This window comes from Protopterus annectens, chromosome 7.part0 (assembly GCF_019279795.1).
Source record: "Protopterus annectens isolate FY-2018-M chromosome 7.part0, PAN1.0, whole genome shotgun sequence".
NCBI classification, from domain to species: Eukaryota; Metazoa; Chordata; order Ceratodontiformes; family Protopteridae; genus Protopterus; species Protopterus annectens.
Genome location: NC_056739.1, coordinates 429924276 through 429948564, shown reverse-complemented (window position 1 = coordinate 429948564; position 24289 = coordinate 429924276). Strand labels below are relative to the sequence as shown.

The 24289-nt window shown below is 42.1% G+C and overlaps 1 protein-coding gene and 1 non-coding gene across 2 annotated transcripts; both read right to left on the bottom strand.

The window, feature by feature from the left end:
- Positions 1 to 347: 347 nt before the first annotated feature.
- On the bottom strand, positions 348 to 22143 carry EIF4A1 (eukaryotic translation initiation factor 4A1). Its single transcript, XM_044077010.1, has 11 exons — positions 22052 to 22143; positions 18949 to 18997; positions 18614 to 18746; positions 18223 to 18362; positions 10852 to 11020; positions 10105 to 10214; positions 9117 to 9260; positions 7378 to 7515; positions 7107 to 7196; positions 6465 to 6544; positions 348 to 1559 (listed from the first exon to the last, which is right to left on the bottom strand). Exons 1-11 carry the CDS (start codon positions 22072 to 22074, stop codon positions 1415 to 1417), a joined length of 1221 nt encoding a protein of 406 aa, XP_043932945.1. The 5' UTR covers positions 22075 to 22143; the 3' UTR covers positions 348 to 1414.
- LOC122807366 lies at positions 10661 to 10802 on the bottom strand. The gene has a single exon (XR_006365671.1). It is a non-coding gene; the product is annotated as a small nucleolar RNA SNORD10 (small nucleolar RNA).
- Positions 22144 to 24289: the final 2146 nt, after the last annotated feature.

Here is a 24289-nt window from a genome sequence, read left to right as displayed (position 1 = left end):
TGTCCATAAAAACATTTACAAAACAAAACTATAAAAGCCAATGCAGACTGTCTAGTGATGCTTTGGAATAACCAGAGTGTTGTCACTTGTCCAGCTTAAAAAGAAAAAAGTTCCAAAGATGCCATTTCTGTAAACAAGTTAATGAAAGCTCACTGGATCACAACTGTTTTGCCACAGCCCCCACCTGAAAAAAGGCATACAAAAGATGCAACTTGTACACCAAGTATGAATAAGGCAGCATGCCACTGCTACAATGTAAAACCTTGTACTGCAGAAGCACACTGTGGATAAGAATCCCCACCTTACACTCCGAATCATGGGGTAATCCAACCTTTAAAAGGAAGCCATTTAGTGTTACAAAAACTTTATTCAATTCCTTCAAATAAATACTATACAAGTAAATTTTTACAATTATTGGCACTGAGGGTACCATTCTCATTCACAGTTGTGCCCCAAATCTAGAACATACACGACTGCATTTCTGACAAACCCCCCACCCCCTCAAAGCACATTTGGTCCACAAAGAGTCACAACGAGGAGGTTATGGCCTTCCTCCCAATGTTTGATACCAAGGTGGGAAACCTCTTCATTTTACACCTTTCCAATAGTTCAAATGCAATGATTTTAACCTTCTGCAGGATGCATAGATAATCCATATTCTGAAAAGGGAAGAAACCCTATCAGCAGCAGTAAAGCCACCAATTTCAAGAAACTTGTTATAATTATGGGCATATTCTTTTCAAATTGAGGTAGTCCATGGACACCCCCATTCAGCTTGAACACACGCAAGGCATCAGGACACAGCTTGCCAATTCTGGCACGTGCACTTGCGCAAACAAGCTTTGCAGAAAACAGCATTTGAAAGCAACATGCAGACTAAAACTCTGGCCTAACACTGCACTCATTTAAAACAGTCAAAAAATGTCAAAACTGCCTGGTTTACTTCCATGCTAAGTTTTGTAAGCTTTATATAGTGGGCCCTAAAAGTACATTTAACATTTTAAATAATCTGACCAAGCCATCCTTTCTGGGCTCACTCATCCCCACAAGTCCACACAGTAAACTCTTAACGAGTTCACACTGGAGGTCAATACTCTGCCTAGTACTTTAACCACCATAAAAAATATTAAATACAAAATTGTATTTTTAACATTTTCAATTTTTTTTTTATTTTGATACCTGCTCTGTAAACAGGTAATTTCCAATGTTCATCTGCAGCACAAAAATCAGTGTGCAGTTAACACCAAAGGTCTCCCAAGGCAGGTCTGAGATGGTTCCAATACTTTCTGCCCAGTAAGTTGTGTATATGAACTGGGCAAGCAACTTTTCAGCCTCAGAAGTTCAAGGTTTCAGACAGCTACTGCAGAACATTTTGCTCAACTGACCACTTGCAGTCTCCCATGCAAGTGGGATCTTATATGAGGTCCGCTACATTCATAGGCATCTCCTCAATGGTGGTATTGTAGAATGTCTCTATATCACGAAGAGTCCTTTTGTCATCCTCTGTAACCATGTTGATGGCAACCCCTTTTCTGCCAAATCTGCCACCTCTGCCAATTCTGTAAACATAAAAGTTGACATTAGTAAATGCAATGATTTATGCAATCCAAAAGAAAACTGGGGCAAAGTGCCATTAATTGGGTACAGCATCCAAAGCTATAGCCCAGTCTTATGCATTTGCTTACACAGATGCAAAATCCCCCAAGCCATCATGCTCCCCAGGTAGAAACCAGATTCTAGACCTACAAAATGTTCACTAGATCAGCAAGCTTCTCTGAAACAAGTCTGCCCCCTTCCAAGTACTTCAGCCTTACTCACTGTACACATCTAAATTAGACCGAAGGAAGGAATTTAAAGCAGAGTAACACTGCATCTAGCTTCTGGTTAAATTGCGAAGCTTTAAGACAGCTAATGACTAGATCCTTAAGGTGCATTAAACACTACTTGCGAGCTGGGGAAAGCAAAAGAAAAGTCTCCACCTTAAACACACAGAAGAGATCATATGCACATCAGCCCCTGCAATGAAAAAGATTGACTTTGCAATGTATCACAATTTGTATTCACTGAGTGCTTACCATCCAAACCAAGGAACAGAGCAGCACCACAATCAAAAGCTCCAAGACTAGGACTTGACTGCAACTCCAAGAAGCCTATACACCTATCCTTTGTAGGTGGTGTGTGTACAGTGAAACCCAACCCATATACCCCTGGAACATAAGCCAATTGCCCAGCCTAATCAGAGTACACAATGCTGCCCTCTCTCCAGGTGAACTCAAGTCTAAACACGAACACAGCAAGGCAGAGGCTTATGAAACAAAACTATGAAGTGTGCCAAGAACTAGCTCCCAGCCCCATTAACATTCAGAGCACAATTTCTAGCATTAGCTCAGCATTCCTCTGAAATGAGACCAACTTTTCCAAAACACAAATGGTATAGCCAATCAGAAAAATAACTAATGTAACTGCACCAAGTACAGAACTCCAAGTAGGTAAAAATTAAATGACAGTGATGAAAATTAATAGTTCAGTTAAATGCTGCAGACTACCAAGTTATTACTACAGCTGAAACTGGTACAGGGAGAAGACAGGCAGGGCAAACTGGGACAGACTAGAAATAGTCAATGAGGATGCCTAAAAAAATGCAAGTCTGAAGGACAACCAGTGAAAGCCAAGTAATCATTATCTGGTTGCATGAAGCCAAACATTTAGATATCCTTTTCAAATGTGCAAAATGTAGCCAATAGGCTCAAATTTACAAATGTTTAATACCAGCACTGGCCAAGGGTGTGCCAAACAGTTGCTTAGGGTATACATAAACATGCATTGTGCCATTAGGGCAAACAAAAACTTTGCAGCAACAACCACCACCTTTCAGGATCAGAGAATCATAAAAATGAAGCAAAAGGAATAAACTCAAGTTTCAGTATCCACCATCAGAATGTAGATAGTCAAGTGGGAGGAGTACAAAAATAATTTACACTGGAAATAATGGTCAGTGCAATACTGCTTTATATACACAAACAGATTTAATTCACCAAGTTACTGTTTGAAGTCACCCCAGTCTATGCAAAGACTAGGACGTGGACAGAGCTGGAGCAGTTTACAAGAATGAGAGCAGGGGAATATGAACTAAAGGGGGGGTACAGGAGATATATTTGAAGACTAGCTTGCAATCAGCTGAGTTACCCAAAAAAAAAAAAAAAAAAAAAGCGCACCAACTGAGTGCAATACAAAACAGCTATGAGCAAAATGTGAAAGCATTTAAAGCACAGTTTTAGAAGCGCAAAATGAAATCTGTCCAGAAAGGATGCATTTGTAAGCTTTGTACTAAAGGGCTGTTTATCGCGGCCAAGGGAAAATACAGCATACATTTTCCCTAATAAAGTCAGTTGCATACTTAGGAAATCCCCCACCTTAGAACTAAAAAGAAATCAATTTTCCTGCACTTTTTAATCTGAATTATTCTACATTATACAGAGCTGTTTTCTGCAAAACAGCTCAATGAATGGGGCTTGACATATCAAAGTGATTCTTAAACCTTTTCCTTTCCCATAAGGGAGGAAAAGTTTCAGTACAAGCAGGTTTTCAAGTACCTACACAGCACTGGAATAACCCAAGAGTTGAGTTAAACTGTAGGTGGTTTTTCTTTTAAGTTGAAGTTCAAAATTGTTCCCACATGATTCACGTTCACCATTTTAACTGATTGTGGTGCATTGTTCACTTAAAGAATGCTATTAACAAGTAGGTTCATAGGTTCATACTAGGCTATCTGCCAGAGGGCATTTACAAGCCTAGCCCATAGTTTTGTGGCTTACGCCACCCCTTTAGTATGGGGAACTATACCCATTATTTTGCTGTGCCTCTGTCGAGCAGTGACACTGAGGTAATCCCTGGGGTATATCTGCGATCTCCCATCCATTGGTCAAGATTTCTCTTGAACAAGGCCAGTGAGGTGCTCTGCCTCACATATACCGGGATTGTTCCACAGCATAGGTAGTCTTTGGGTGATGAATCTATCCCTCCAGCACGTCCTATTAATAGCCGTGTCTAGGTTTAAGTCTCCCGCCCTTGTGGCTCTGACGGATCTAGCATATTCATCAAATCTGGGTTTGACATGGCCTTGTATGTCAGGCAAAGGTCACCTCTGAGCAAGCGGTAAGCGACTGAATAGAGCTGGAGTTCTTTCAGTCGGGCAGCATAGGACAGATTTTTGAGACCCTTTATCCTTTTGGTGAGGAACTTGTGGCCTCTCCAGCTGCTGCAAGTGTCGGGTCAGATACATTCCGAATGGGGCATTGTACTCAATCATTGGTCTGATGAGTGATGAGTATAGGGAGACTATGACCTTTTGATCTAGATGTGAATCCCTTCATGATAAGGTGGGCAATGTAGGAGGTCTTCCTAACTACTTTAGCTACATGGGTGTCGAATGACAGGCTGTCAACCTGGGTCCCCAGGTCCCCGATAACTTCAGTGCTCTGCTCAGTGGATTGCCACCTATATGGTAGCTAGGGGTAACCTTGTTTTTCCCGAAGGGTATGACTATGCATTTTTTGGCATTTAACTTTAGGCCATGGCTCTGGCACCAGTTATCCGTTTGTGAGACCCTTCTGAAGGATATCTGTGTCAGATGCGTTTTCGACTACGGCGCCCAGTTTGCAGTCATCTGCAAACGTCAGCCATAACCCTCCTGTGTTTGCTTGTACTTCAGAAAAGTAGATGCCAAACAAGTGGGCCCAGGACTGAGCCCTGTGGGACACCACTTGTGACAGGCTTAGAGTCAGACATGGCGCCAGCAACTCTGACCCTGTGGGTTCTGTCACTCAGCCAGTTTGCAACCCATCTTGTGATGTATGGGTTAACATTTAAGCTGATGAGTTTTTCCAATGATACCCGAGTGGGGTATTGTATCGAAGGCCTTCGCCAGATCGAGGTAGGCTGTATGGACTGCCTTTCCCTCATCAATGGCTTTGGTGACTGTTTCGAAAAAGTCAACCAAGTTTAAAAGGCATGATCTGCCTTTGACAAAGCCAAACTGGGTTGGATCCAAAAGTCTGCAAATTCCCTATGTCTTTTATTTATGAGGTCCATTATGATCCTCTCCATGGCTTTGCAGATAAGGCTTGTCAAGCTAATGGGCCGGTAATTTCCAGGGTCGGTGGAGGCACCGCCTTTGTGAAGTGGGACCACAGTCGCAGTGCGCCACTCCCTGGGTACGTATCCAGAGGTGAGACTGATTAACAGCTGTCCTAGCTGTGGGTTTAATTCGTTGAGTTCGTGGAGCACACAGCCGGGGACACCATCAGGTCCCATGGATGCTGTGTTTTTTGCTTTGGAGAGAGCAGTTCTCACTTGGGCGTTAGAGATGTTTGGGGGGCTGCAATCGTTTGGTATAGATCTCTCCTTTTGGGGGGGGGGGGGGAGAAGTTTGCACTGAACCCGTCAGCCAGTATGTTGGCAATGTCTGTAGGATCAGTAATCTTCACATCATTTTGAACTAGTTCTGAGCATATCTGGGAGTTTCCTCCCAGGTTTCTAACATAGCTAAAGAAGGCCTTATGATTGTCTTTTGAGTCTTTAGCTATTTTTCTCTCAAAATTTGCTTTGGATGATTTTATGAGAGCTCTTAGTTTTTTACTTGGTGATCAAAGGTGTCTTACCTTTTAAGGATTTTGCTCTATCTTGTAGTAGCTTCCTCCTTTTGTTGTAGAGTTTATGGCTGGGGTCCACCAGACTGGACGCTTGCCTTTGGTACAAAGAGTCTTTGTTTTGCTTGGGATTGCCTTATCCATGCAGTCCTGCAGGTGCTGGTAGAAGGCATTTGTAGTCTTTCGGCTTTTCCCGGTTACAGGTCACCACAGTGGAAATAAAATCTGGCAGTGAATTTTAGTGCCAAGTTGCCAGCCCAACTCACCATTCTCACACCTATCTGCATGTCTTTAGACTCCACACAGAAGGCAAACTAAAATTCTGAAGTGGCTAGTTTTTGAAAATACAATTGTTTCCTTTTGTATTTTCATCCAACAAGAAATTGGCTGAAGTTTTACTACGTAAAAAGAGGAACCACCTACAACATGCCTTAACCTACATTAAAGGTACTATTAGGCACTGAAGCCATAAAGATGCATTTCACTTGTTGGCTTCAATTAAGTAAGGAACGGTGACATTACACTGCTCCCTGTGGAGTGCAGTCAAATTAATCTACCAAAGTCCTTCATTCTGCAAAAGGCACAAAGCCCATGCAGAGAGGTTGCATGCTTTGGATCAATAGACTTATGAAGTTTTACTCTGCAATAGTAAGACTCCTAGAACCAAGTTCAGCAAGCATCTCCATTACTCTGCAATAGTAAGACTCCTAGAACCAAGTTCAGCAAGCATCTCCATGCAGCACCACCCAAAGGCACTTAGACAGTATAACAATGTACACATCCTGACAAGCCTGCAATGAATCCTCTCAAACAAACCTGTGAATGTAGTTCTCTCTGTTGGTTGGCAAATCATAGTTGATCACAAGCGACACTTGCTGTACATCAATTCCTCGTGCCTGCAAAATAAAGTTTCACATCAACCCAAAACTTTTGAAGGTTAACTTACTCAAAATACTGTGCAAGACAAAACCCTGCTTACATCTTACATGCAGACAAAGACTAGGTCAAATCAGACTTGTGCCTTTTAACAAGTTAGATTTTTATGCACCGAATTCTATACAAGAATTTTGCATGCGCTCAGGTTAGAACAGGGTTTGCCTGTTAGCTGCAATTAAGTAAAGGACAGCAACTTGTCACACTGCCCCCTGTGGAGTGCAGCCTTATCCATTTACCAAAGCCCTTCAATACTGTGAAGGCACAAAGCCTAGACAAGAGGGTATATGCTTTGGAGAGCACAAGCGCTACACTGCCATACAGCCCATATCAAACATGTGCCAAAGCAATACTGGTCAAACTTCAAGCATAAGAGATGAACTATGAATCAGTTTCTACGCACAAAAGGCAAATAATCAGTACCAGAAAAAAAAAAGCTTCCAACAACCTCTCCAGTGACAACTTACACCCATGTACAAAGCCATATCCCATAAATGTGCTTCAGAAAAATACACAATAACTCACCAGCAAATCTGTAGTGATAAGCACACGACTGGAACCAGATCTGAACTCTCTCATGATAACATCCCTTTCTTTCTGATCCATATCTCCATGCTATAGTAAGAAATAGCATTAAATAATCAGCTTAGACTACATTTAGAAGTTCAAACAGTACCAGTACAGAGTAACAAGTGCCATCCCTTCCTTATATGGGGGTCTGAAATTCAGGTTCATTACTAGCTTTAACATGTCAGTAGGTAATTTAGACTGCTTAAATCTGCATGCTCATACTTACCAATGCAGAAACAGTGAAATCTCTGGCATGCATCTTTTCTGTTAACCAGTCCACTTTTCTTCTAGTGTTGATAAATATGACTGCTTGTGTGATGGTCAGGGTCTCGTACAGATCACAAAGTGTATCAAGCTTCCATTCCTAGAGCAAAAAAAATTAAATTAGTCAAGGAAACAGGAAGGGGGAAAAATGGTTGTTGGCTGAAATACAAGTAGCACACTGCAACTTTTACCGCAGCTTGCTGTGGAATACAGCCCACTTCTCTACCAAAGGCCTACATTCTATCAAAGGCATGCAAGCCTTAACAGACAGGGACTAGCCTTTGGAACAAAGTGCTTTTCCTACCCTTTAACAAGCAAATGCCACACTGAAAGCATTACTGTTGCTTTTTCTACATGGAAGTTGGTGTTAATAGTTTTGTTTTACAGTGTTAGGCAACTACTTACGAGTTCAACACAAGCCAAGTCAGCTGGGCATCAAGAGTGACAAGAGTGAGAAACTGCCATTCAATTGTTTAAAATGCTGCAGAACTGGCCACTAAAAATCAAAGGAAGAAAAGTAATAAAAGATATGTTGGCAGCTAAATGCCATCTCAGTACCGTAAGCTGGAAGAGAAATCACAGTAAAATCCTCTACGGGGTGCCTGTCCTACAAGGGTCAAGGACGCACATCTCATGTACAGAATCTTTTGGCAGCTCCCTCCGGTCATTTGTTAAGATACACATTAGCAATACAGGAAAACAGGACTGTCCATTGAGACAGTCAGGATGGAAGCAGATACAGAAACTGTCCCTGAGAATGTAGACTTCTGTAGGCCAGTGGCACCACTATAAATAGCCATACCCATTTCTCCCTCAATTACAATATCTGCTTAACAGAAGAAATGGTTAAGCACCTTTACTAATTTCCCTTTAACCTGTGACAATTTGAGACAGCCACTTGGTTAGAGTGCTCAAAGTATGACATTTTACAGTGTCACATTATACAAGGCTGGATGACGTGGGTACATATGCATCTTGGGTTACAATTAAGGCAGTAGAAGTCCAAGTACTTTCTCCAATCAGAAGACCGGAAGGAAGATACCAATATGGCTGCACTGCAGTTACTGCAGGTAGTTATACATTATCTTTAGTGTGGCCCCCAATACAATGCCTGTCACCACTGGTAGCATCCCATCCTGACCCACGTCTGTTGCTTGAGTGGATTCAAGAGCAAGCCTTCAATTCAAGGGATGTCACATTACAACAGATATCAGATTACTGAAATGTATAAACTTCTACCAACTGCTACAGGTCCAGATTTTACTAGCAAGGTTCACATTGTGATTTTTCAAAAACACCTAAAAGCTCACAGGTAAGGCTGAAGAGCTAAAAGTGTAAACATTTATACCAGCACACCCACCCAACCCAAATATCTCTAGTAAACATCCCCACTCACTCTTTTTTTGCAAGACAAACCACCATGCCATCATACAAGGGGTTCCTGGCCTGCATGTCTCCACTATAACTAGAGTTAATAGGTGCTGGCAAGGTGGTTCTCCAGAGGAAGTGTGGTCCACACCTCCCTTGGCCAGACTACAAAGGAATTCACAATGCAGCATCTAAGCTGTAATGTCACCATAAACTCAGGCAAGCGATTTTCTAAAGAGCAGCAAAAACAAACTTGGTAAGCAGCCTCCCCCAGCAAGACAATACAGATACACAGCTACAGGCTTGAACAGTCCAAATTACTCTTCCACATACCTCACGCTCCACATTGATGTAAAACTGCCTAATACCTTCCAGCGTCAGCTCTTCCTTCTTAACCAGGATGCGGATAGGATCTCGCATGAACTTTTTGGTCACCTCCAGCACATCAGCAGGCATAGTGGCAGATAGTAAAACCACCTGAAAGCAAATAACCACATGAACCTTATCCTTCACACAACACTGCAAGTCCTGTTAGTATATGCCAAAATCAACTAGAAAGGAATTAAAGCTGAACACAATTAGCATTCACAGTACTTTGTGCAAATGCAAGAATCACATGGCTCACAGTACGAGGTCAGTACAGCTATTGCTGCAGAGCAATTGCTGACAATTGTCAAGACTAATCTCGTATCCTCAAGTGGCAAGAACAAATGCAAGTGAACAAAAGTACAGCCACATTTAAAATGTGTTGCAGTTAACTAACCATGCTACTTCAAAATTTATAAAAATGGAATTCAAAATAAAAAAAAAAAACAAATGCTGCAATTAAGGGAAGTGAAAGCAGACATTACAAAATAGCAAACTCTTTACACAATGAAGTGACTCCCCACAATAAGGGACTTCAAAATTAAGGCTAGTCTCCCAAGTGACAGGAAGCCATATGTGCTATTACAGCCCACAATACCACCACACGTTATGTTGCTGATTGGAGGTGCATCATTAATGGTTTGAATCAGAGTAATGAAAAATCTTAAGACAATCTGCACTTTACAATTGAAAGGCGGTAAACCCAATACCAAATTAAGCAATCTTCCTTGCTTCAGGATATCAAATTCATAAAAGCTGCTGCAACCAAAGCCAGAACCAAGCAGCACTAAATTTCACTTGCTTCAAAAGAGGTCATTAGTTGCTTAATGTAAAAATCTACCACAGCACGATTTAAAAGTGACTATGGCTATTGGTTACAAATCTACACAATGCTGTCCAAACACTGCTTACCAAGACGGTAATTTGACAAAGCTGTATTAACAAAAATTCCAACCTGGATGCTGGTATTTAGCTTCTGGAATATTTCATAAATTTGGTCCTTGAAACCACGGCTCAGCATCTCATCTGCCTCATCCAGAACGAACATCTTAATGTAGCTCGGAGCTGAAACATACCAAGTTAGTTTCAAAGGTTGGTGCTTACAAAGCTCATCTTTAATATGCACTAGCTCATTATCCCACTACTGGTAAAATTTCAAAACAGGTGGCGTCACTGTGGGACTAAATTGGCTAGACACTAAAAGTGTCCCTACAAAGTGACAGGTGCTAGACAACTCAGGCTATGAAAGGTGCCCACACCAAGTCAAAGTGGATTAAAAAAATCACATGCACCTAGACTCATTTCAACTTTCACTAGGTTTCACAAGTGCTCAAACATTTCAAAACAGCTTTCACCACCTCTCATGGCCTTCACCATCCTTTGTTTTATGGATGCCTCGGCACATTATGCAGCCAAGTTCCAACAGGGCAAGCAGTACATTTGCTACTGTATGAACAGTATGAACAGAAATTCACAAATCTTCACTATGCTAGTCAAAACTACCATGCAACTGTCTTCAGGAAGCCATATGTATGATCATGTTTCCATAAAGCTTCCAGTGTCATAAAGCCAGCTAACAGAACGTCAGGAAGCTAGAGAGAACTGGAACAGAAATGGAGATCAGCTGACACGCATGGGCATCATCATATGACAGTACACAAAACCCATCACCTCCTGCACGTAAAGCTTAAAGTATACTTACAAAGATATCTTCTGTTCAACATATCAAACACCCGTCCTGGAGTGCCCACAACAATGTGAGGTGCTTCTGCTTGCAGTTTCTGTACTTCATTCCGGACATTAGTGCCACCAATGCAGGCATGGCAAGAGGCTCCCATATAATCTCCCAATGCCAGAACTACTTTCTGAATCTAAGAGAAAAGGTTAAGTTGCACAGTTCAAACAGCACTGCAGTAAAATGTGAAACTTAAACAAGTTTACGGCAGTAAATACTTCAGAACTGAAATTCAATCAGAACCATGCCCCCCATTACACACTGTACTATTAAATAGGCCAACAGCTGTTCAGTGTGAATCAGATTCAAAATGAACAGCATGTTGTCCTCTTGCTAGTACGCTGTGGTACAGCAGGGATGCCACACATTTCTACAGCATACCCACTACTGGAATACACCCCATACCCACTACTGGAATACACCCTCCCAAGCCAAAATGAACATTAGACATTACATGACCTCTAAGAGCACAGTAGAAACTACAGCTGCCAAGAATGGAAGGAGCCAGCCATACCCACACTTATCTAATGCACTGCCTCCAGGCACCAACACTGCAGTCAGGAATCCACCATACGGCTAACTGTGGTGCCAACTGCATACAAGGTTCTGCACCCACCCAGAATTGTAAGCAAATTAAGGTACCTGTTGAAAGAAGCCAGACATTTGGTACTTGCACTGGGGCACAACAGCATAAGCATGTTAAGTGGCAGTGCAGACTGCAAAAGTGAAACCCTGCATTACCAGGAATCAAAACTGAAGTTTCCTATGAACTCATAACCCTATATAGCAAACTAAGTGCAAGTTGTCCTGCAAGGAAAAAATTTAATCTATGCACTAATCAAAATGCATGCTGGGTGGCCACGGTGGTGCAGAGGTTAGAGTTTCCACCTCACAGCAAGAGGTTCTCTGGTTAGATTCTTGGCAGAGGTGCCCTTGCGTGCGTTTCCTCCCACATCCCAAAGACATGCAGTAGGTGGATTGGACACTAAATTGGCCCTAGGTGAGTGTGCTGTGGAAGGCTGGGTGCTGGGCTGGCAACTAGACAAACTCCACTGCCAATCATGAGCGGACAGATGATCCACTGTGGCGATCCCTAACCAGGAAAAGCAGAAAGACTAATCAAAATGCATGCTACAGACACTCCCTTTAAGCTTGCCCAATTTGACATTTAAGGATAAACTCGGTGAATGGAGACTATACAAAAACTGAAATTAAAACCATAACTAATTAACCTGGGCAGAGAATAGTCGGTAGTGACTAGTCAGATCTGCAGTGGGAGTGATGGATGCATACAAGGTGGAATTACATAAAGGATCGGCTCTGAGCCCTGTTATTTACAATGGTGGACAGGTTGACAGATGAGATCAGACAGGAATCTGTGTGCAGTATGTTAGTCATTACTGTAGAGTTCTTCCTGCTAGCAGCAGCCCCCGGCTAGTCCCAAAGTTGGGTCAGACATCAGCTGAAGTCAGTCCTGTCCTGACGTGTGCCAGGGGTAGAGATCAGCAGATGCCATTTTCCCCAGTTTCTTGCCCAAGATGTCAGGTGCCCAGCAAACCAGAACATTCCCAAATAACCAGGAAATATGCCTCAGAAAAAAGAATGTCAAGGAGACAAATAGCACTCAAACAAAAGAGGGGACAGGAGGGTAACCCGGACTAACAGTGAACATACTACACAACTGTACTATGTTCTTCGTGGTTCATTGTCATTACTGTAGGGTTGAATCCCAAAGGTAAGAAAGAGTGGATGGAGAAGGAACAGAAGGGGTGGCCACAAAACCCTGCAGGACTGCAGAGGCAAAGCCTGCCCTAGATTTAGAATAGAGGGAGATAGTGCTTAGAAAAAGTATGCACAGAACTCTCAAGTTGCAGCTTCTAAGATCTCCTTGGTAGGAGACCCACTGAGAAAAAGCTGCCGAAGTGGCAGTAGTTCTGGTAGAATGTCTGACATAACAGGAACAGGTTTACCACGAGTAACTTGATGCAGTGGGCAATCCACTTAGAAATAGTCTGCTTAGTGACTGCTCTCCCCTGTGAGGTAGAAGCATAAGCCACAAACAATTGGTCCGATTTCCTGAAAATCTTGGTCTTTTCCAGGTAAAAACAATGATATCTAAAGAATGCAAAATACTTTCTTCACTTTGATCAGGATAAAAGGTAGGCAAATGAATAGTCTGATTCAAGGCTACTTTCGAAACCACCTTAGGCATAAAGGTGGGATTAGTCCTCAGGGACATGTCCTGATGAAAAATAAAGGGTTCCACAGCCATGAGCTTGCAATTCCAAAATTCTGGCAGAGGTAATTGCTAAAAGAAAAGCAGTTTTTCCCATGACAAAAAACTAAATCTGTGGAAGTTGCAGGTACAAAAGGAGACCAAGTTAACTTTTCCACAAAGTTGAGATCCCAAGTGGGAACTGCTGCTCTTAAAGGAGGCCTTGCCCCTCTCGTACATTGCTTAAGTAACGGATGAGAGAAAAGATCAGTGGATCTGTATTGTAATGTGCAGAAATAGCAGAAGCATGAATTTTGATAGATGAAAGAGACAGGCCCTTATGTAACATCTGTTAGGTATTGTAAAATCAGAGGAATGTTTGGAACTGCAGAATCAAAACCCTGGGCCCGAGTCCAGGAGCAAAATCTTTTCCCATTTACCTGCATAAGATTTCCTGGTGTTGGGCCATATGTCCAGTACCCGTTTGGTAAGGGTAGAACTGCTTAAAAACCCTGGATCCGCCAGGCTGCTAGATTCAGAGTTTTAACATGGCTGTGCAGGATCTGGCACATCTCGTTGAGACAGATGTGGAAGTTGTGGCAAAATCCAGGGTGGACCCCAAAGCCAGGTTCATCAGGGTGGAATACCAGAATTGCCAAGGCCAGTTGGGAGCCAGTAAAATCATTTGCGGTCTTTCCTGTTTGAGTTTCAGAAGTACCCGAGGTAGAAGAGGCAAAGGAGGAAAAGCATATACTGAGGTGCTTCCAACTGGAAAGGGCATCCACTTTCCACTCTAGCTTGTGGTAGGTACTTGTGCAGAATGTTTGAAGTTGATGGTTTTGGGAGACAAAGATTTGTCCAGGCACCCCCACACCTCCGTTATCCTGAAAATCCGAACATCCATTTGTGTGGATCCGAAAGATTTCGGCTTAGACTGTCTGCCAGTGTTGTCCTTTCCTGGCAGGAATTGAGCTTCCAAGTCCACCTTGTTGGCTAGTGCTGTGTTCCAGAGAGCCATGGCCAATCTGCACAAGGGGTAAGAGTGAGAGCCTCCCTGCTGCTTGTTGATGTACCACATCACTGTAGTGTGGTCCATTAGTAATTGCCCCGGTAGTGTTGTCCATCAGTAATTGCCCCAGTAGAATAAGATAAGATCTTTTGAAGGCTGTCGGGGCACTGTACAGCTAGCATCTCCTTCAAATTTGTGCAGACATTTGGTCCTCTCCAGGAACCCTGAAGAAGTTTCCCTTGCATGTGGGCTCCCCATGCATAATCCAAAGCATCTGTCGTTATGACTTGATTGGCTGGAATGGGACAGAAAGGCCTCCCCTTCTTTTGGAGACGGGCCTCGGCCCAAAGAATATTCTGCCGGAGAAAAGGCAGGATTGTGATCACTGTTTCCAGACTGGCAATGCTGAGACCATACACAGAGGTACCACTGTATCTTCCTCAAATGCAGCCTTGCATATGGTATTAACAGAATGCAGGATGCCATGTAACCCAGAGCCTGCAGAATTTTTCTTGCAGACAGCAGACTCATTAAAGCCAGATTTTTGAAAGAAGCCAGTTGCACTTTAAGCCATCTGGGTTGCAGAGCTCAGAAGCACACCCAGGAAAGTAATTTGCTACATGGGCACCAGGTCTGATTTTAGGTTCACCTTGAACCCCAAGCACAAGATGCTGCACAAATGCTAGATGCTGAAATAAAGTCTCCTTGTCGTCCTCTTGAATGAGAATAGTCCAGATAAGGGTATATTTGAGTTCTTCTGTCTGCAAAACGCCATTACTGGAGCCCGCTTTGAATCTTGAATCTCCGGTACCTTCTGCACTCTTGCCATATGGGAATATGCAGGTAAAAGTCCAAAGTCACCATCCAAGCGTTCTTGCTCAGCATAGGCAGCAGCTGCTGCAGAGTGAGCATCTTGAATTTTGGAATTTCTACGAAGGTGTTCAATACAGAAAGGTCCAGGATTGGTCTTAATGTGTATTCCTTCCTGGGAACCAGGAAAAGTTTTGAATAAAACCCTTGCCCCATTTCTGAATCTGGTACCAAACCTATGGCCCTCATATCATTGAGGGACCGAACTTGCTATTGTGCCTCTGCCCATTGATGCTTTGGCAGATCTGGCCATCAGTTTAATTTTGGCAAGGTATGGAAATGAAACCTATAACCCCTTGAAACTATGTCCAGACCCCATTTGTCTTGGGTTATGCGGCTCCAATTGTGAAAAGATTTCCTCCCAAAGGTGCATCCGGGGGGGGGGGGGGGGCCTGGAGCTAGTAAGGGAGTCATAATGACTTGTTTCCTGCAAGGTTGTGACACTCCACTGCTTATTTCTGAAAGGGGGCTGTGCCTGACCCCTAACTCTGGAATGCCTGTATCTGCCCCTCTTGAGATCTGTCAGAGCTCAGAAAGAACAGAGGTTTAGCTGGCCAATTCCTGCTAAATCTAGGGGGTTGTACCTGTAGAAAATCTTTAACCGTCTGCATAGATTTGGCTTTGTCTTCCATTTTCAATACTTCGTCAGCTTTGGCCCCAACAAAACATTGTGTTGCAAAGGGGCATCTAAAAGCTTTGCTTTAACCTGCTCAGGCAAACTTCGCTCCTTTAATCAAGCATGCCTTCTAATAACTGCCAGTTGCTGCCGCCCTGCAAAAAGCCTCCAAAGAATCAAAACCACAGTGCATGCAATAAATCCTGTAATTCCTTGTCTGCACCAGAAACAGCAGACATCTTTTGCTTTAACCAACAAAAGGTATTGCTGATATTTTAACATATGAAATTGACAATTCAAAGCTCTAAAATACAATGTAGAAGTATAAAACTTTTGCCCCATCTTTCAAAGGCTCTAGACTCTCGGTCAGAGGGAAAAGGATTCTTAACAGAGGCAGCTTTAACACCCTTAGGGCCCGGCAAAAGGGTTTCTGGATTAGCCGAAGGATTCTTAAGATATTTGTGGGAATCTGGAACCCTACAATACCTTTCCGGTTTGACAGGAGCAGGAGGAAAAGAATCAGGAAAGATGCCTCTGTAAAAACATCCACAATGTCCAATACAGGGGGAACAGCCATGGTCTATGCTGTGGAAGCAGAAGATCCCCAAGCCTTTTCTTAGATTCAGAGTATTCCTGCCTTTCCCAGTGAAAATGCTCAGTCATGCAAGGTTTCCCCAAATGAATCAGGAGAGGCTGAAGGAATTCAGCAGCATCAGAATCCTCCTAAGGAGGGAAGGAATAATCCTGCTCAGCAGCAGAAATTGAAACTATCTGAGAAATCAATCTGGCTCTAGCCCAAGTCTATTGTCAGGAGGGGGATGAGAACCCCTGATCATGAAGCTGTGTAGGCCTAAAAACTCCCTCAGAAGCCAGTGCCTGCACAGTGGCTCTGGACCCATCTGAGGGAGCAATATCCAGAGGTCCAATCCCTGAAAAGTCTGAGGGCCCCATCGGCTCCTCACAGGAGGTGGTACAGGCAACTGGTTCAAAAGTGTCGGACAGGGGCTGCGAAAGCGCCTCACTGACTACAGCCAAACGGCTCTGGTTGAATAAAGTCATCCACTTTGGACCTCTGAGGCCTGTCTTTATCCTTACGCCTCACACTGCAGCAGCCGGACAAGAATCAGACATTGTAATTAAATCTTTCCAAAATAACTGAAGGCAAAATCGTTCCTACGCCTAAGAGTGTGTTGATTAAAATTGAAATGCCAACTTTCAAACCTGACAGTTGGGACACAAACCCAATAACGCAAGACTCTGTACTCAATATAAAAACAGCACCAATTCAAAACCGCAACATTGTGAACGCACATAATTACAGCCTTAAATTGTTCAGTGACGGTAGCTCAACTACAACTGGTTTACAGGACAGTGAACACTGCTGTTTTTCCAAGTGCTATAATGGCTACTGCAGGCATTTAAGAAATCCTATGTACAAGGTTTAAACGTTCAGTGCTAAAAAGGAGTCTAGCCCTTGAGCTACTGTAAACACATCCCTAAACTTTACAAGATACTGTAAACACATCCCTAAACTTTACAAGATGAGGGCATAAATAGAAACCTGTTCTAAACTGTAGTTATTAAAATTCCAAGTGTCTGCACCAAGTCCCTGCATTATACAGAACTTTCTGTACAGTAAGGCTTTCACAGAGGTGATAACACATTGTAGTTCGCCCCCAAGCAAAAGTGATCCATTGATACACAATTCTACACATCTTACTCATTACCTTTTACTTTACAGCTGAAGTTTTTGAATTACTGCCTAAGTGACTGTTGCATTCTGGTTACTATGTAGTAAGTGTGCAAACAGGGCCCAAATGGCCCTCAAACACCTAGCACTCCCCTCAAAGTCTCAGAACTGCCCAGTTGCTCAGCATACAGTAAACAGCAACACCAGGTTATTAAAAACGTCCACTGAAAAAAACTGCACAAAAGCCCACTTTACAAGATGAGAGCATTAAGAAACTGAAACCTGACCACAAATGCACAGGGTCATTACCATTAAAGTTTATAAACACTTACCAGCCCTCTAGCATCACAGAAAAACTACTTTCAGTAAGCTTTAAACACTCCATTAAGTCTTGTGATGACTGGTACTACTAACTGCACACCTATACTAAAAAAAAAAAAAAGAAAGGTGTCCCCACTGCATGAACCAACACCATCTATCAAAATGTGCTGGGATGAACATGGAAGTTTTCTATTTCCCTGTCAGATATAAGAAGGCATCACACCAAGATGACTCCTTGCCCAGTGACAGGGAACACTTAAAGCTGTTAAATAAAACCAAGATGTAGTTCTGCACCAGTACATTTTTGCAAATACTAATCTGCTTCACAGTAACCAGTTCCTGCAGACCTCTTTCACTTCGTTACAAGTTTACAAAAAACTAGAGCCAAGAGAGCCATGTTGGCTGGAAAAACTAGTGTTAAGCTGCAATTTAAAAATCTAATCTCCAGGAATACTTTCAATTCAACCTCACACTGTTGCTGTGCCACTTCTAAACAAGTGGGTAATGAGAACAAATTTGATAGTGATACCAAGGCATCAAGTGTCAAAATAGATGCCATGTGTGGCCTCAAAAGAAACCACCCAACTGGGAAAGTACTACAGAATAAAGTTATATACCTGCTGAGCCAACTCTCTGGTGGGAGCAAGCACTAGGGCCTGAGTAGCCTTCATATCCAGCTCAATTTGCTGAAGTATGGAGATGGCAAAGGTTGCAGTCTTCCCAGTTCCAGACTGGGCCTGTGCAATCACATCATAGCCTGCAAAGGGAAAGAAAAGCAACATTAAATCAGTACACCACCTTCCCCAAAATGAGACATAGGAATTCATATACAAGAAGCATTACCACAGCTCAAACAAGCTACGCCCAACACAACTAAATTAATGCAACAATTTTTATTCCCCTGAAAATTTTCAGGGAAACCAGTTACCTATGCCCAGTCAGCAAGAAACACCAAATAAATACTTTAACTCAATGGGACCACAGGAATGCAAAGTATGTTATACTTACCCTTGATGCAAGGGATAATTGCGCGCTGCTGAATAGCAGATGGTTTCTCAAAACCGTAAGCATATATTCCTCTAAGAAGGGCCTCAGTAAGATTCATGTCATCAAAGCTATCCACAACCTCATTCCAATTACTCTGCAAATGTGAAAGCAACAGTTAACATTCCCAGAAAGAAGTTTGGCATTCCAGAATATGAACTTATTAGCTATGAAAAGCTTATAGAACTAGGCAAGGGACACTCCACCAGACAAACTAAGATAAATGAAGCGCACTAGATACACTACATAAAAAAATCACTCAACTAAAATGTAATAAAGGCTGGCAGTTAAGCACTTACCTCAATGACACCATCAGGCTCCATTCCTTCGGGCCCATTGTCTTTAGTTCTAAATTGAAAGACGAGTAAAAAGCTTGCTGGAATTAACAGGTACTGCACAACTTCAGTTACAATTCAGCACTGTGTACAAAGATGACCTGCACAAGTGTAGGAGGCTTGACATTTAATCTTAAATTTGAAAGCTACGAGAAACCATAATCTTCCATATGGCAAACCGCCACAGTACCTCCCCAGAACCCCCCCCCCCAGACAGCAGTAAAATGAAAAATCCATGTTTGCACTACTACTGTTACATAAAAGCAGAACCATTACTACACCCTTCCAAAGTTGTGGCACAGAAGGAAATCCCAACTTTGGTACCAGCCATACTGGTACCAACCTGGTATCCAGTATTGGTGTCCAACCTGGTAGACATTGTGCTCAATGCCCCCATTATTACGTTTTATATATCTTCATATGGGATGCAGGACATTCTCGCACACAAATTCATGTAGTCCCAGACATAGTTTCAAGTCAGGTCTTTTGCATTCACTGGCTTCCTGAACATGCCCAAGCTTTGGCTACTGGGGTTGAGGAGAGCTGCTTATAAAAAAAATTAGTGATTTTAGTCAAATTCCATCTCAAATTGTAGTTGTACTCAACAGCTGTCATTCATTAGTTTCACCTGTGCATTTTAACCTCTGAAAATTAGCCCTTCAGAAATGTTATGACTTCAAATTGCCCCTTTAACATAACCAGAGGAAAGAAAAAACATTTCCAGATGAATGAAATATTCTGACCATGCAATTTAAATCTTGTGTCATTTTGTCAGGAAGAAATTATGTCCCACCCTTGTAACCACTACCACAGGTACTTAGATTTCCCCCATTTGCTTACAGCAGTGGTTAGAAAGACTAAGGAAATACTAAATCCCACAGCAACAATTGCGTCATTTCTTTCACGCATTTCCCCTTCCACTAACCATACACGAGAGGCTGCGGGAGGGATAAAGTGGTTTAGATTTCAATCTCATGGATTTTTTTCAGAAAGCACTAGTTTAAGTGAGTCCGTTGTACTCATCACTCACATTCCAGGCCTTAAATGAAAATACTGTCCAACCAATATTGTGCAGCAGTGTGGATTAAGCACTTTCATAACAGTAGACATTGGGTCTGTGACCAGCAAGTTCCCAGATATCATGTGATACAACCACCACCAACATGCACATCATTTTTGGGATAACTCATTTGACTTAAATCACCCCCCCCCCCATCAGCATGGGTTCTCGCCCCGCACTCTGGTTTCCCCCCTCACCTTTCACATAGTCAATTAACCAGTCTCATTTCTTTGCAGCTCAAAACAGTCTACTTCACCTACTAAATATTTAAGCCTGTATGGACAAGTCTACTTGCTCAGATAATACCACACATTATATAACTAATGCTTTTGTACCAAACCCAAGATCAAATAAATTTCATATACATTAGTACCCTAAAGACAAGGACTTACATTTTGTAGACATTTACGTTTGTATGGAAAGTCTGACTGGGTTACACTACTCATTTTCAAAAAGGACCCAGATAAAGAACTTCAAGAAAGAATATAAAACTTAAGAAAATGAGCTGCCAAGTAACATTGATACATACTGCAAATTAACGGAGCAATAAATGCAGACTTAGAAGCCAAGCACCAGAGGATCACCGGCATGGTATTTGCAGTAGTCAATCTGATGCAAGCCATAAAGGCCAACAGCCGTTGGGACGAAAGTGGCATAGCAAATGAAATCTCAGGTATTTTTGGGCTCAATATTTCAGAGCCACAGTCTACTGCGCAGAATGTTCAGATGGGCTTGGGTAAGGAAGCTGAATGCAAACTTTATTTTTGTTAATCGGGGTAGGGCACTGAACTCCATGACATTTTACAGAGACTCAGTTCTACACATGGCTTATAACACTGTTGAAAAGGCATTTGTGTAGTTTGTAGAACTACTGACGCACAACTCGGGAAGTGAGGGATGCTGCAGTTACATGTTCTGTTTATTACTATGAGAAACAAACCGCTTACGCTGGTTAAACCACCTACATTTGAAAGAATATAAAATTTCCGTGAAGCCACCGCCCCCACCCAGCTAAAAGGGGACCTTCGTCCTCTTAGTAAACAAACTAAGAACTGATTCAAGATAGTACACTTTTGTTCCAACAAAGATTACCATCCTGCCATTCAAATAGAGGTACCTAGCAACGAGATCAGAAGTGTACCTTCAAAACTTAACGCTACACAAGCGCCACTGAAGAGCAAAGACTGCTGCCCCAAAAAGACTAGGAGCCCAAGCAAAGCTATACTGAAGACAACCCGAAGGGGGTACGGTAGCTCACAACCGTCTACAGAATACAAATAACTGAACAGTTCTCGATACAGAACAAGCTACACCCAAAATACGAAGGGCAACATACCGGATATAATATTAACAGCTGCTCCCATCCCCCCACACACGTTTGTACGTAATTGAGCATCATCCTGACGCAGCCAGAAGTGAACTCCATACCCCACCCAACACTTCCTGGCACCAACATCGTTGCCAGAACAGTTACGAATTAACAAAAAACGCGTGAAGATACAACTCTCAAACCATAATTAAAATAAATATCAAATTTAATCTCAAGAATATTTACCTTTACTAACCCAGCAATAACTTTACATGTAAAATAAAACATTTTCTTCGTGCCAACCCCCACGTGGACAAAATGGTGGTAAGCCACGGGGTCACCACCCCACGGTAAAGAAAACGGCAACTGCATCCACTACCTAGCCAGTTAGTACACATTTACCGTATGCATTACAAGCAAAAAAAAAACAGCGCACAAGTTATCTAGCGCCACTCCAACTGCTATTTTAAACCGAAAGCCATACCCCCACTCTGCGACAACCAGCTCATTAACTTTCAACAAATAAATTGTATTTTTACATCACATCTTTTTTCAACAACGTTGAGCCCTTCCACCCCCATTTTAAAACTAACTTGACATTTTACTGATCCACCAGTGTTACTTTATACGGCCCTACACTTCCTTGCCGTCTTTAACAGCACTACTATAGGGCCCAACCTTTTATAAATTTGCATTACCTTCGATCGTACTCTGCAGACATCGCTCACAAAGAACGAAAGGGGTTGGCGAACCCGTTCTTATACCGCCGCCAATCCGTTCACTAACGTCAGCATCATCACGTTATTGCCTTTCCACAGAACTGATGAATTTACTGGTACAGGGTAACGTCAATTACCTCAAGGGGCCGCACTGCTTTATTCTAATGGGTAGTTACCCCATCAGTCCTGTTTGGCCGTATTGCGACCGCCTACTAGAACTACGAATGACACACGCCTACAGACATTTACCGATTGGTTTAACAGTCAAAGTGTTGGCAGTGATTGGATACAATACTATTATCCAAGCTGTAGCTAAGTGTAACTTGTCTACTGATGTAAGGTAGGGCGGTGTAAATTAAGGAAGAATATTTTTTTACACTGTTCTGTCCTGATCATCTGTATGTTTTTTTTCACTCCAATTCCGTGTGTTCACACACTCATCTGTACACATTATTATGGTTCATTGATTTTAGACGACTTCTGCTTTGAGCTTGGAAAAAAATATGACAGGAGTTATGAGTCATTTTAAACCCTTCTTGGGCGATATTGGTGAAAAGTCTCACACAAGAAGGGCAATCTCCATGGTGTATAGTCAGGTGATTATGAAATTGTGTGTGCTTGTATATATTAATCAGAAAGCGTAGTTAGATTCGGTAACCCCTTTCATGGGTGACCTGGTATTACTGGCAGCTAAACATACAATAAAACAAAAGGGAACTTTTTTATTTATATACGATTATAGGAAATAAAAGGCAATTGAGCCACAAGACCATTTATTTACACATTGCCAGTACCCATTCTCAGGCTCTACCCCACCACCACAAGAAGGGCAAAACAAGGCAGCCCCGGGGTAAATTTCTGGGTACCCATCCAATCATCCAGGTTTAATCTGAAGGGTGCCACTCTGACATGCACATTGCTCCAGAGATGGGGTGGACACTAGGTAATAAATCTGTCTCTCCAGCAAGATTGCAGAGATTTAAGTCCCTTGTTCTGATGAGGTCCCTAATAACATGGAATGCAAAGTGTATATCACCACACGAGGGAGGAAGAAAGAATAATAAGATAGTGTATTAAGACTTTCCTGGTAGCTTGGGGACAATCAGCCAACAATAAACTTAGGAACCTATGGGGTATTTCTAGTTGTTTAGTATGTCTGGAAATGTGCATCCCAAAGAGGGTGTTGTACCCAGTAACTGGTCTAATTAAGGGTGCGTAAGGAACAAGTATGTCTCTTGACCAAGATGATACACCATTAGGTAGTTGTACTAAATAGAAGGATTTTCTGTCTACTGCTGCTACATGGTGATCAAAAGAAATGGAATTACTGCACGGTGAGGAACACGGTTCCTTACCAAATGGAACAATACTGCACCTTTTTTCATATTCAATTTTAGTCCTCTTTTGTGCATACTACTTGTTTATGAGGTTAATTCTTCCAGTAATGAATGGGTATCAGGGGGAGATTTTACAATAATGTCCAGTTTGTTGTCATTTGCAAACTTGGTTAACCAAAGGTCCTGACTCCATTTTGAAGATTGGAGAAGAGGATGAGAAAAAGAGGGATCAGAGTACTGAACTCTGGTATACATCACTAGTTATCTTCTTACTTTGTGAGTAAGCATCTGTAACCTTCATAAAGAGAGTTCTATTTTTCAACTGGTTAGCTATTGACCTCACTATTTATCAATTTATTTTTATTTTACTTAATTTGTTTACAGTGCCAACATGGAATATAGTGTCATATGCTTTTGCCAGATCCAAGTAAGCTTTGTGAAAAGAATGGTTAAACAATTTAAGGAGGAGCTGCACAACTGCATGTTTGGAGCTATTTACTAGGCATTTTGGTTTTACAGAGTATTTCCCGTAGGTGTTCCTTGTTATGTTAGGAGATGTAAGGGATTCTGGAATTTGTGAAATTAAGGCAGTTGTTTAGGGGTAAAGTTTGTATTAAATTTGTCTGCTAGTATATTTGCTATGACTAGCAGATCTGAAAGGGTGATACCATTTTGGATAAGTTCAGAACACTGTTTGCATTAAATTTGTCTGATAGTATATTTGCTATGTCTACTGGGTCTGAAAGGGTGATGCCATTCTGGATAACCTCAGAACACTGTTAGGTGTTATATATTAGTTTCTTAATGTAAATAAAGAAGGATGTCTAATTATCATTAGCTTCCAAAGCTAATTTAAGTTCATAATTTGCCGTACTACGCC

Bases quoted from the DNA above. Each gene is read 5' to 3' on its own strand.
- EIF4A1 (XM_044077010.1), bottom strand. From the start codon at position 22,074: ATGTCTGCAGAGTACGATCGAAG. The intron at 18,747-18,948 runs GTAAGTGCTTAA...TCACATTTGCAG, and splicing joins AGCCTGATGGTGTCATTGAG to AGTAATTGGAATGAGGTTGT. The intron at 9,261-10,104 runs GTTGGAATTTTT...ATTTGCTTTCAG, and splicing joins AGCTAAATACCAGCATCCAG to GTGGTTTTACTATCTGCCAC.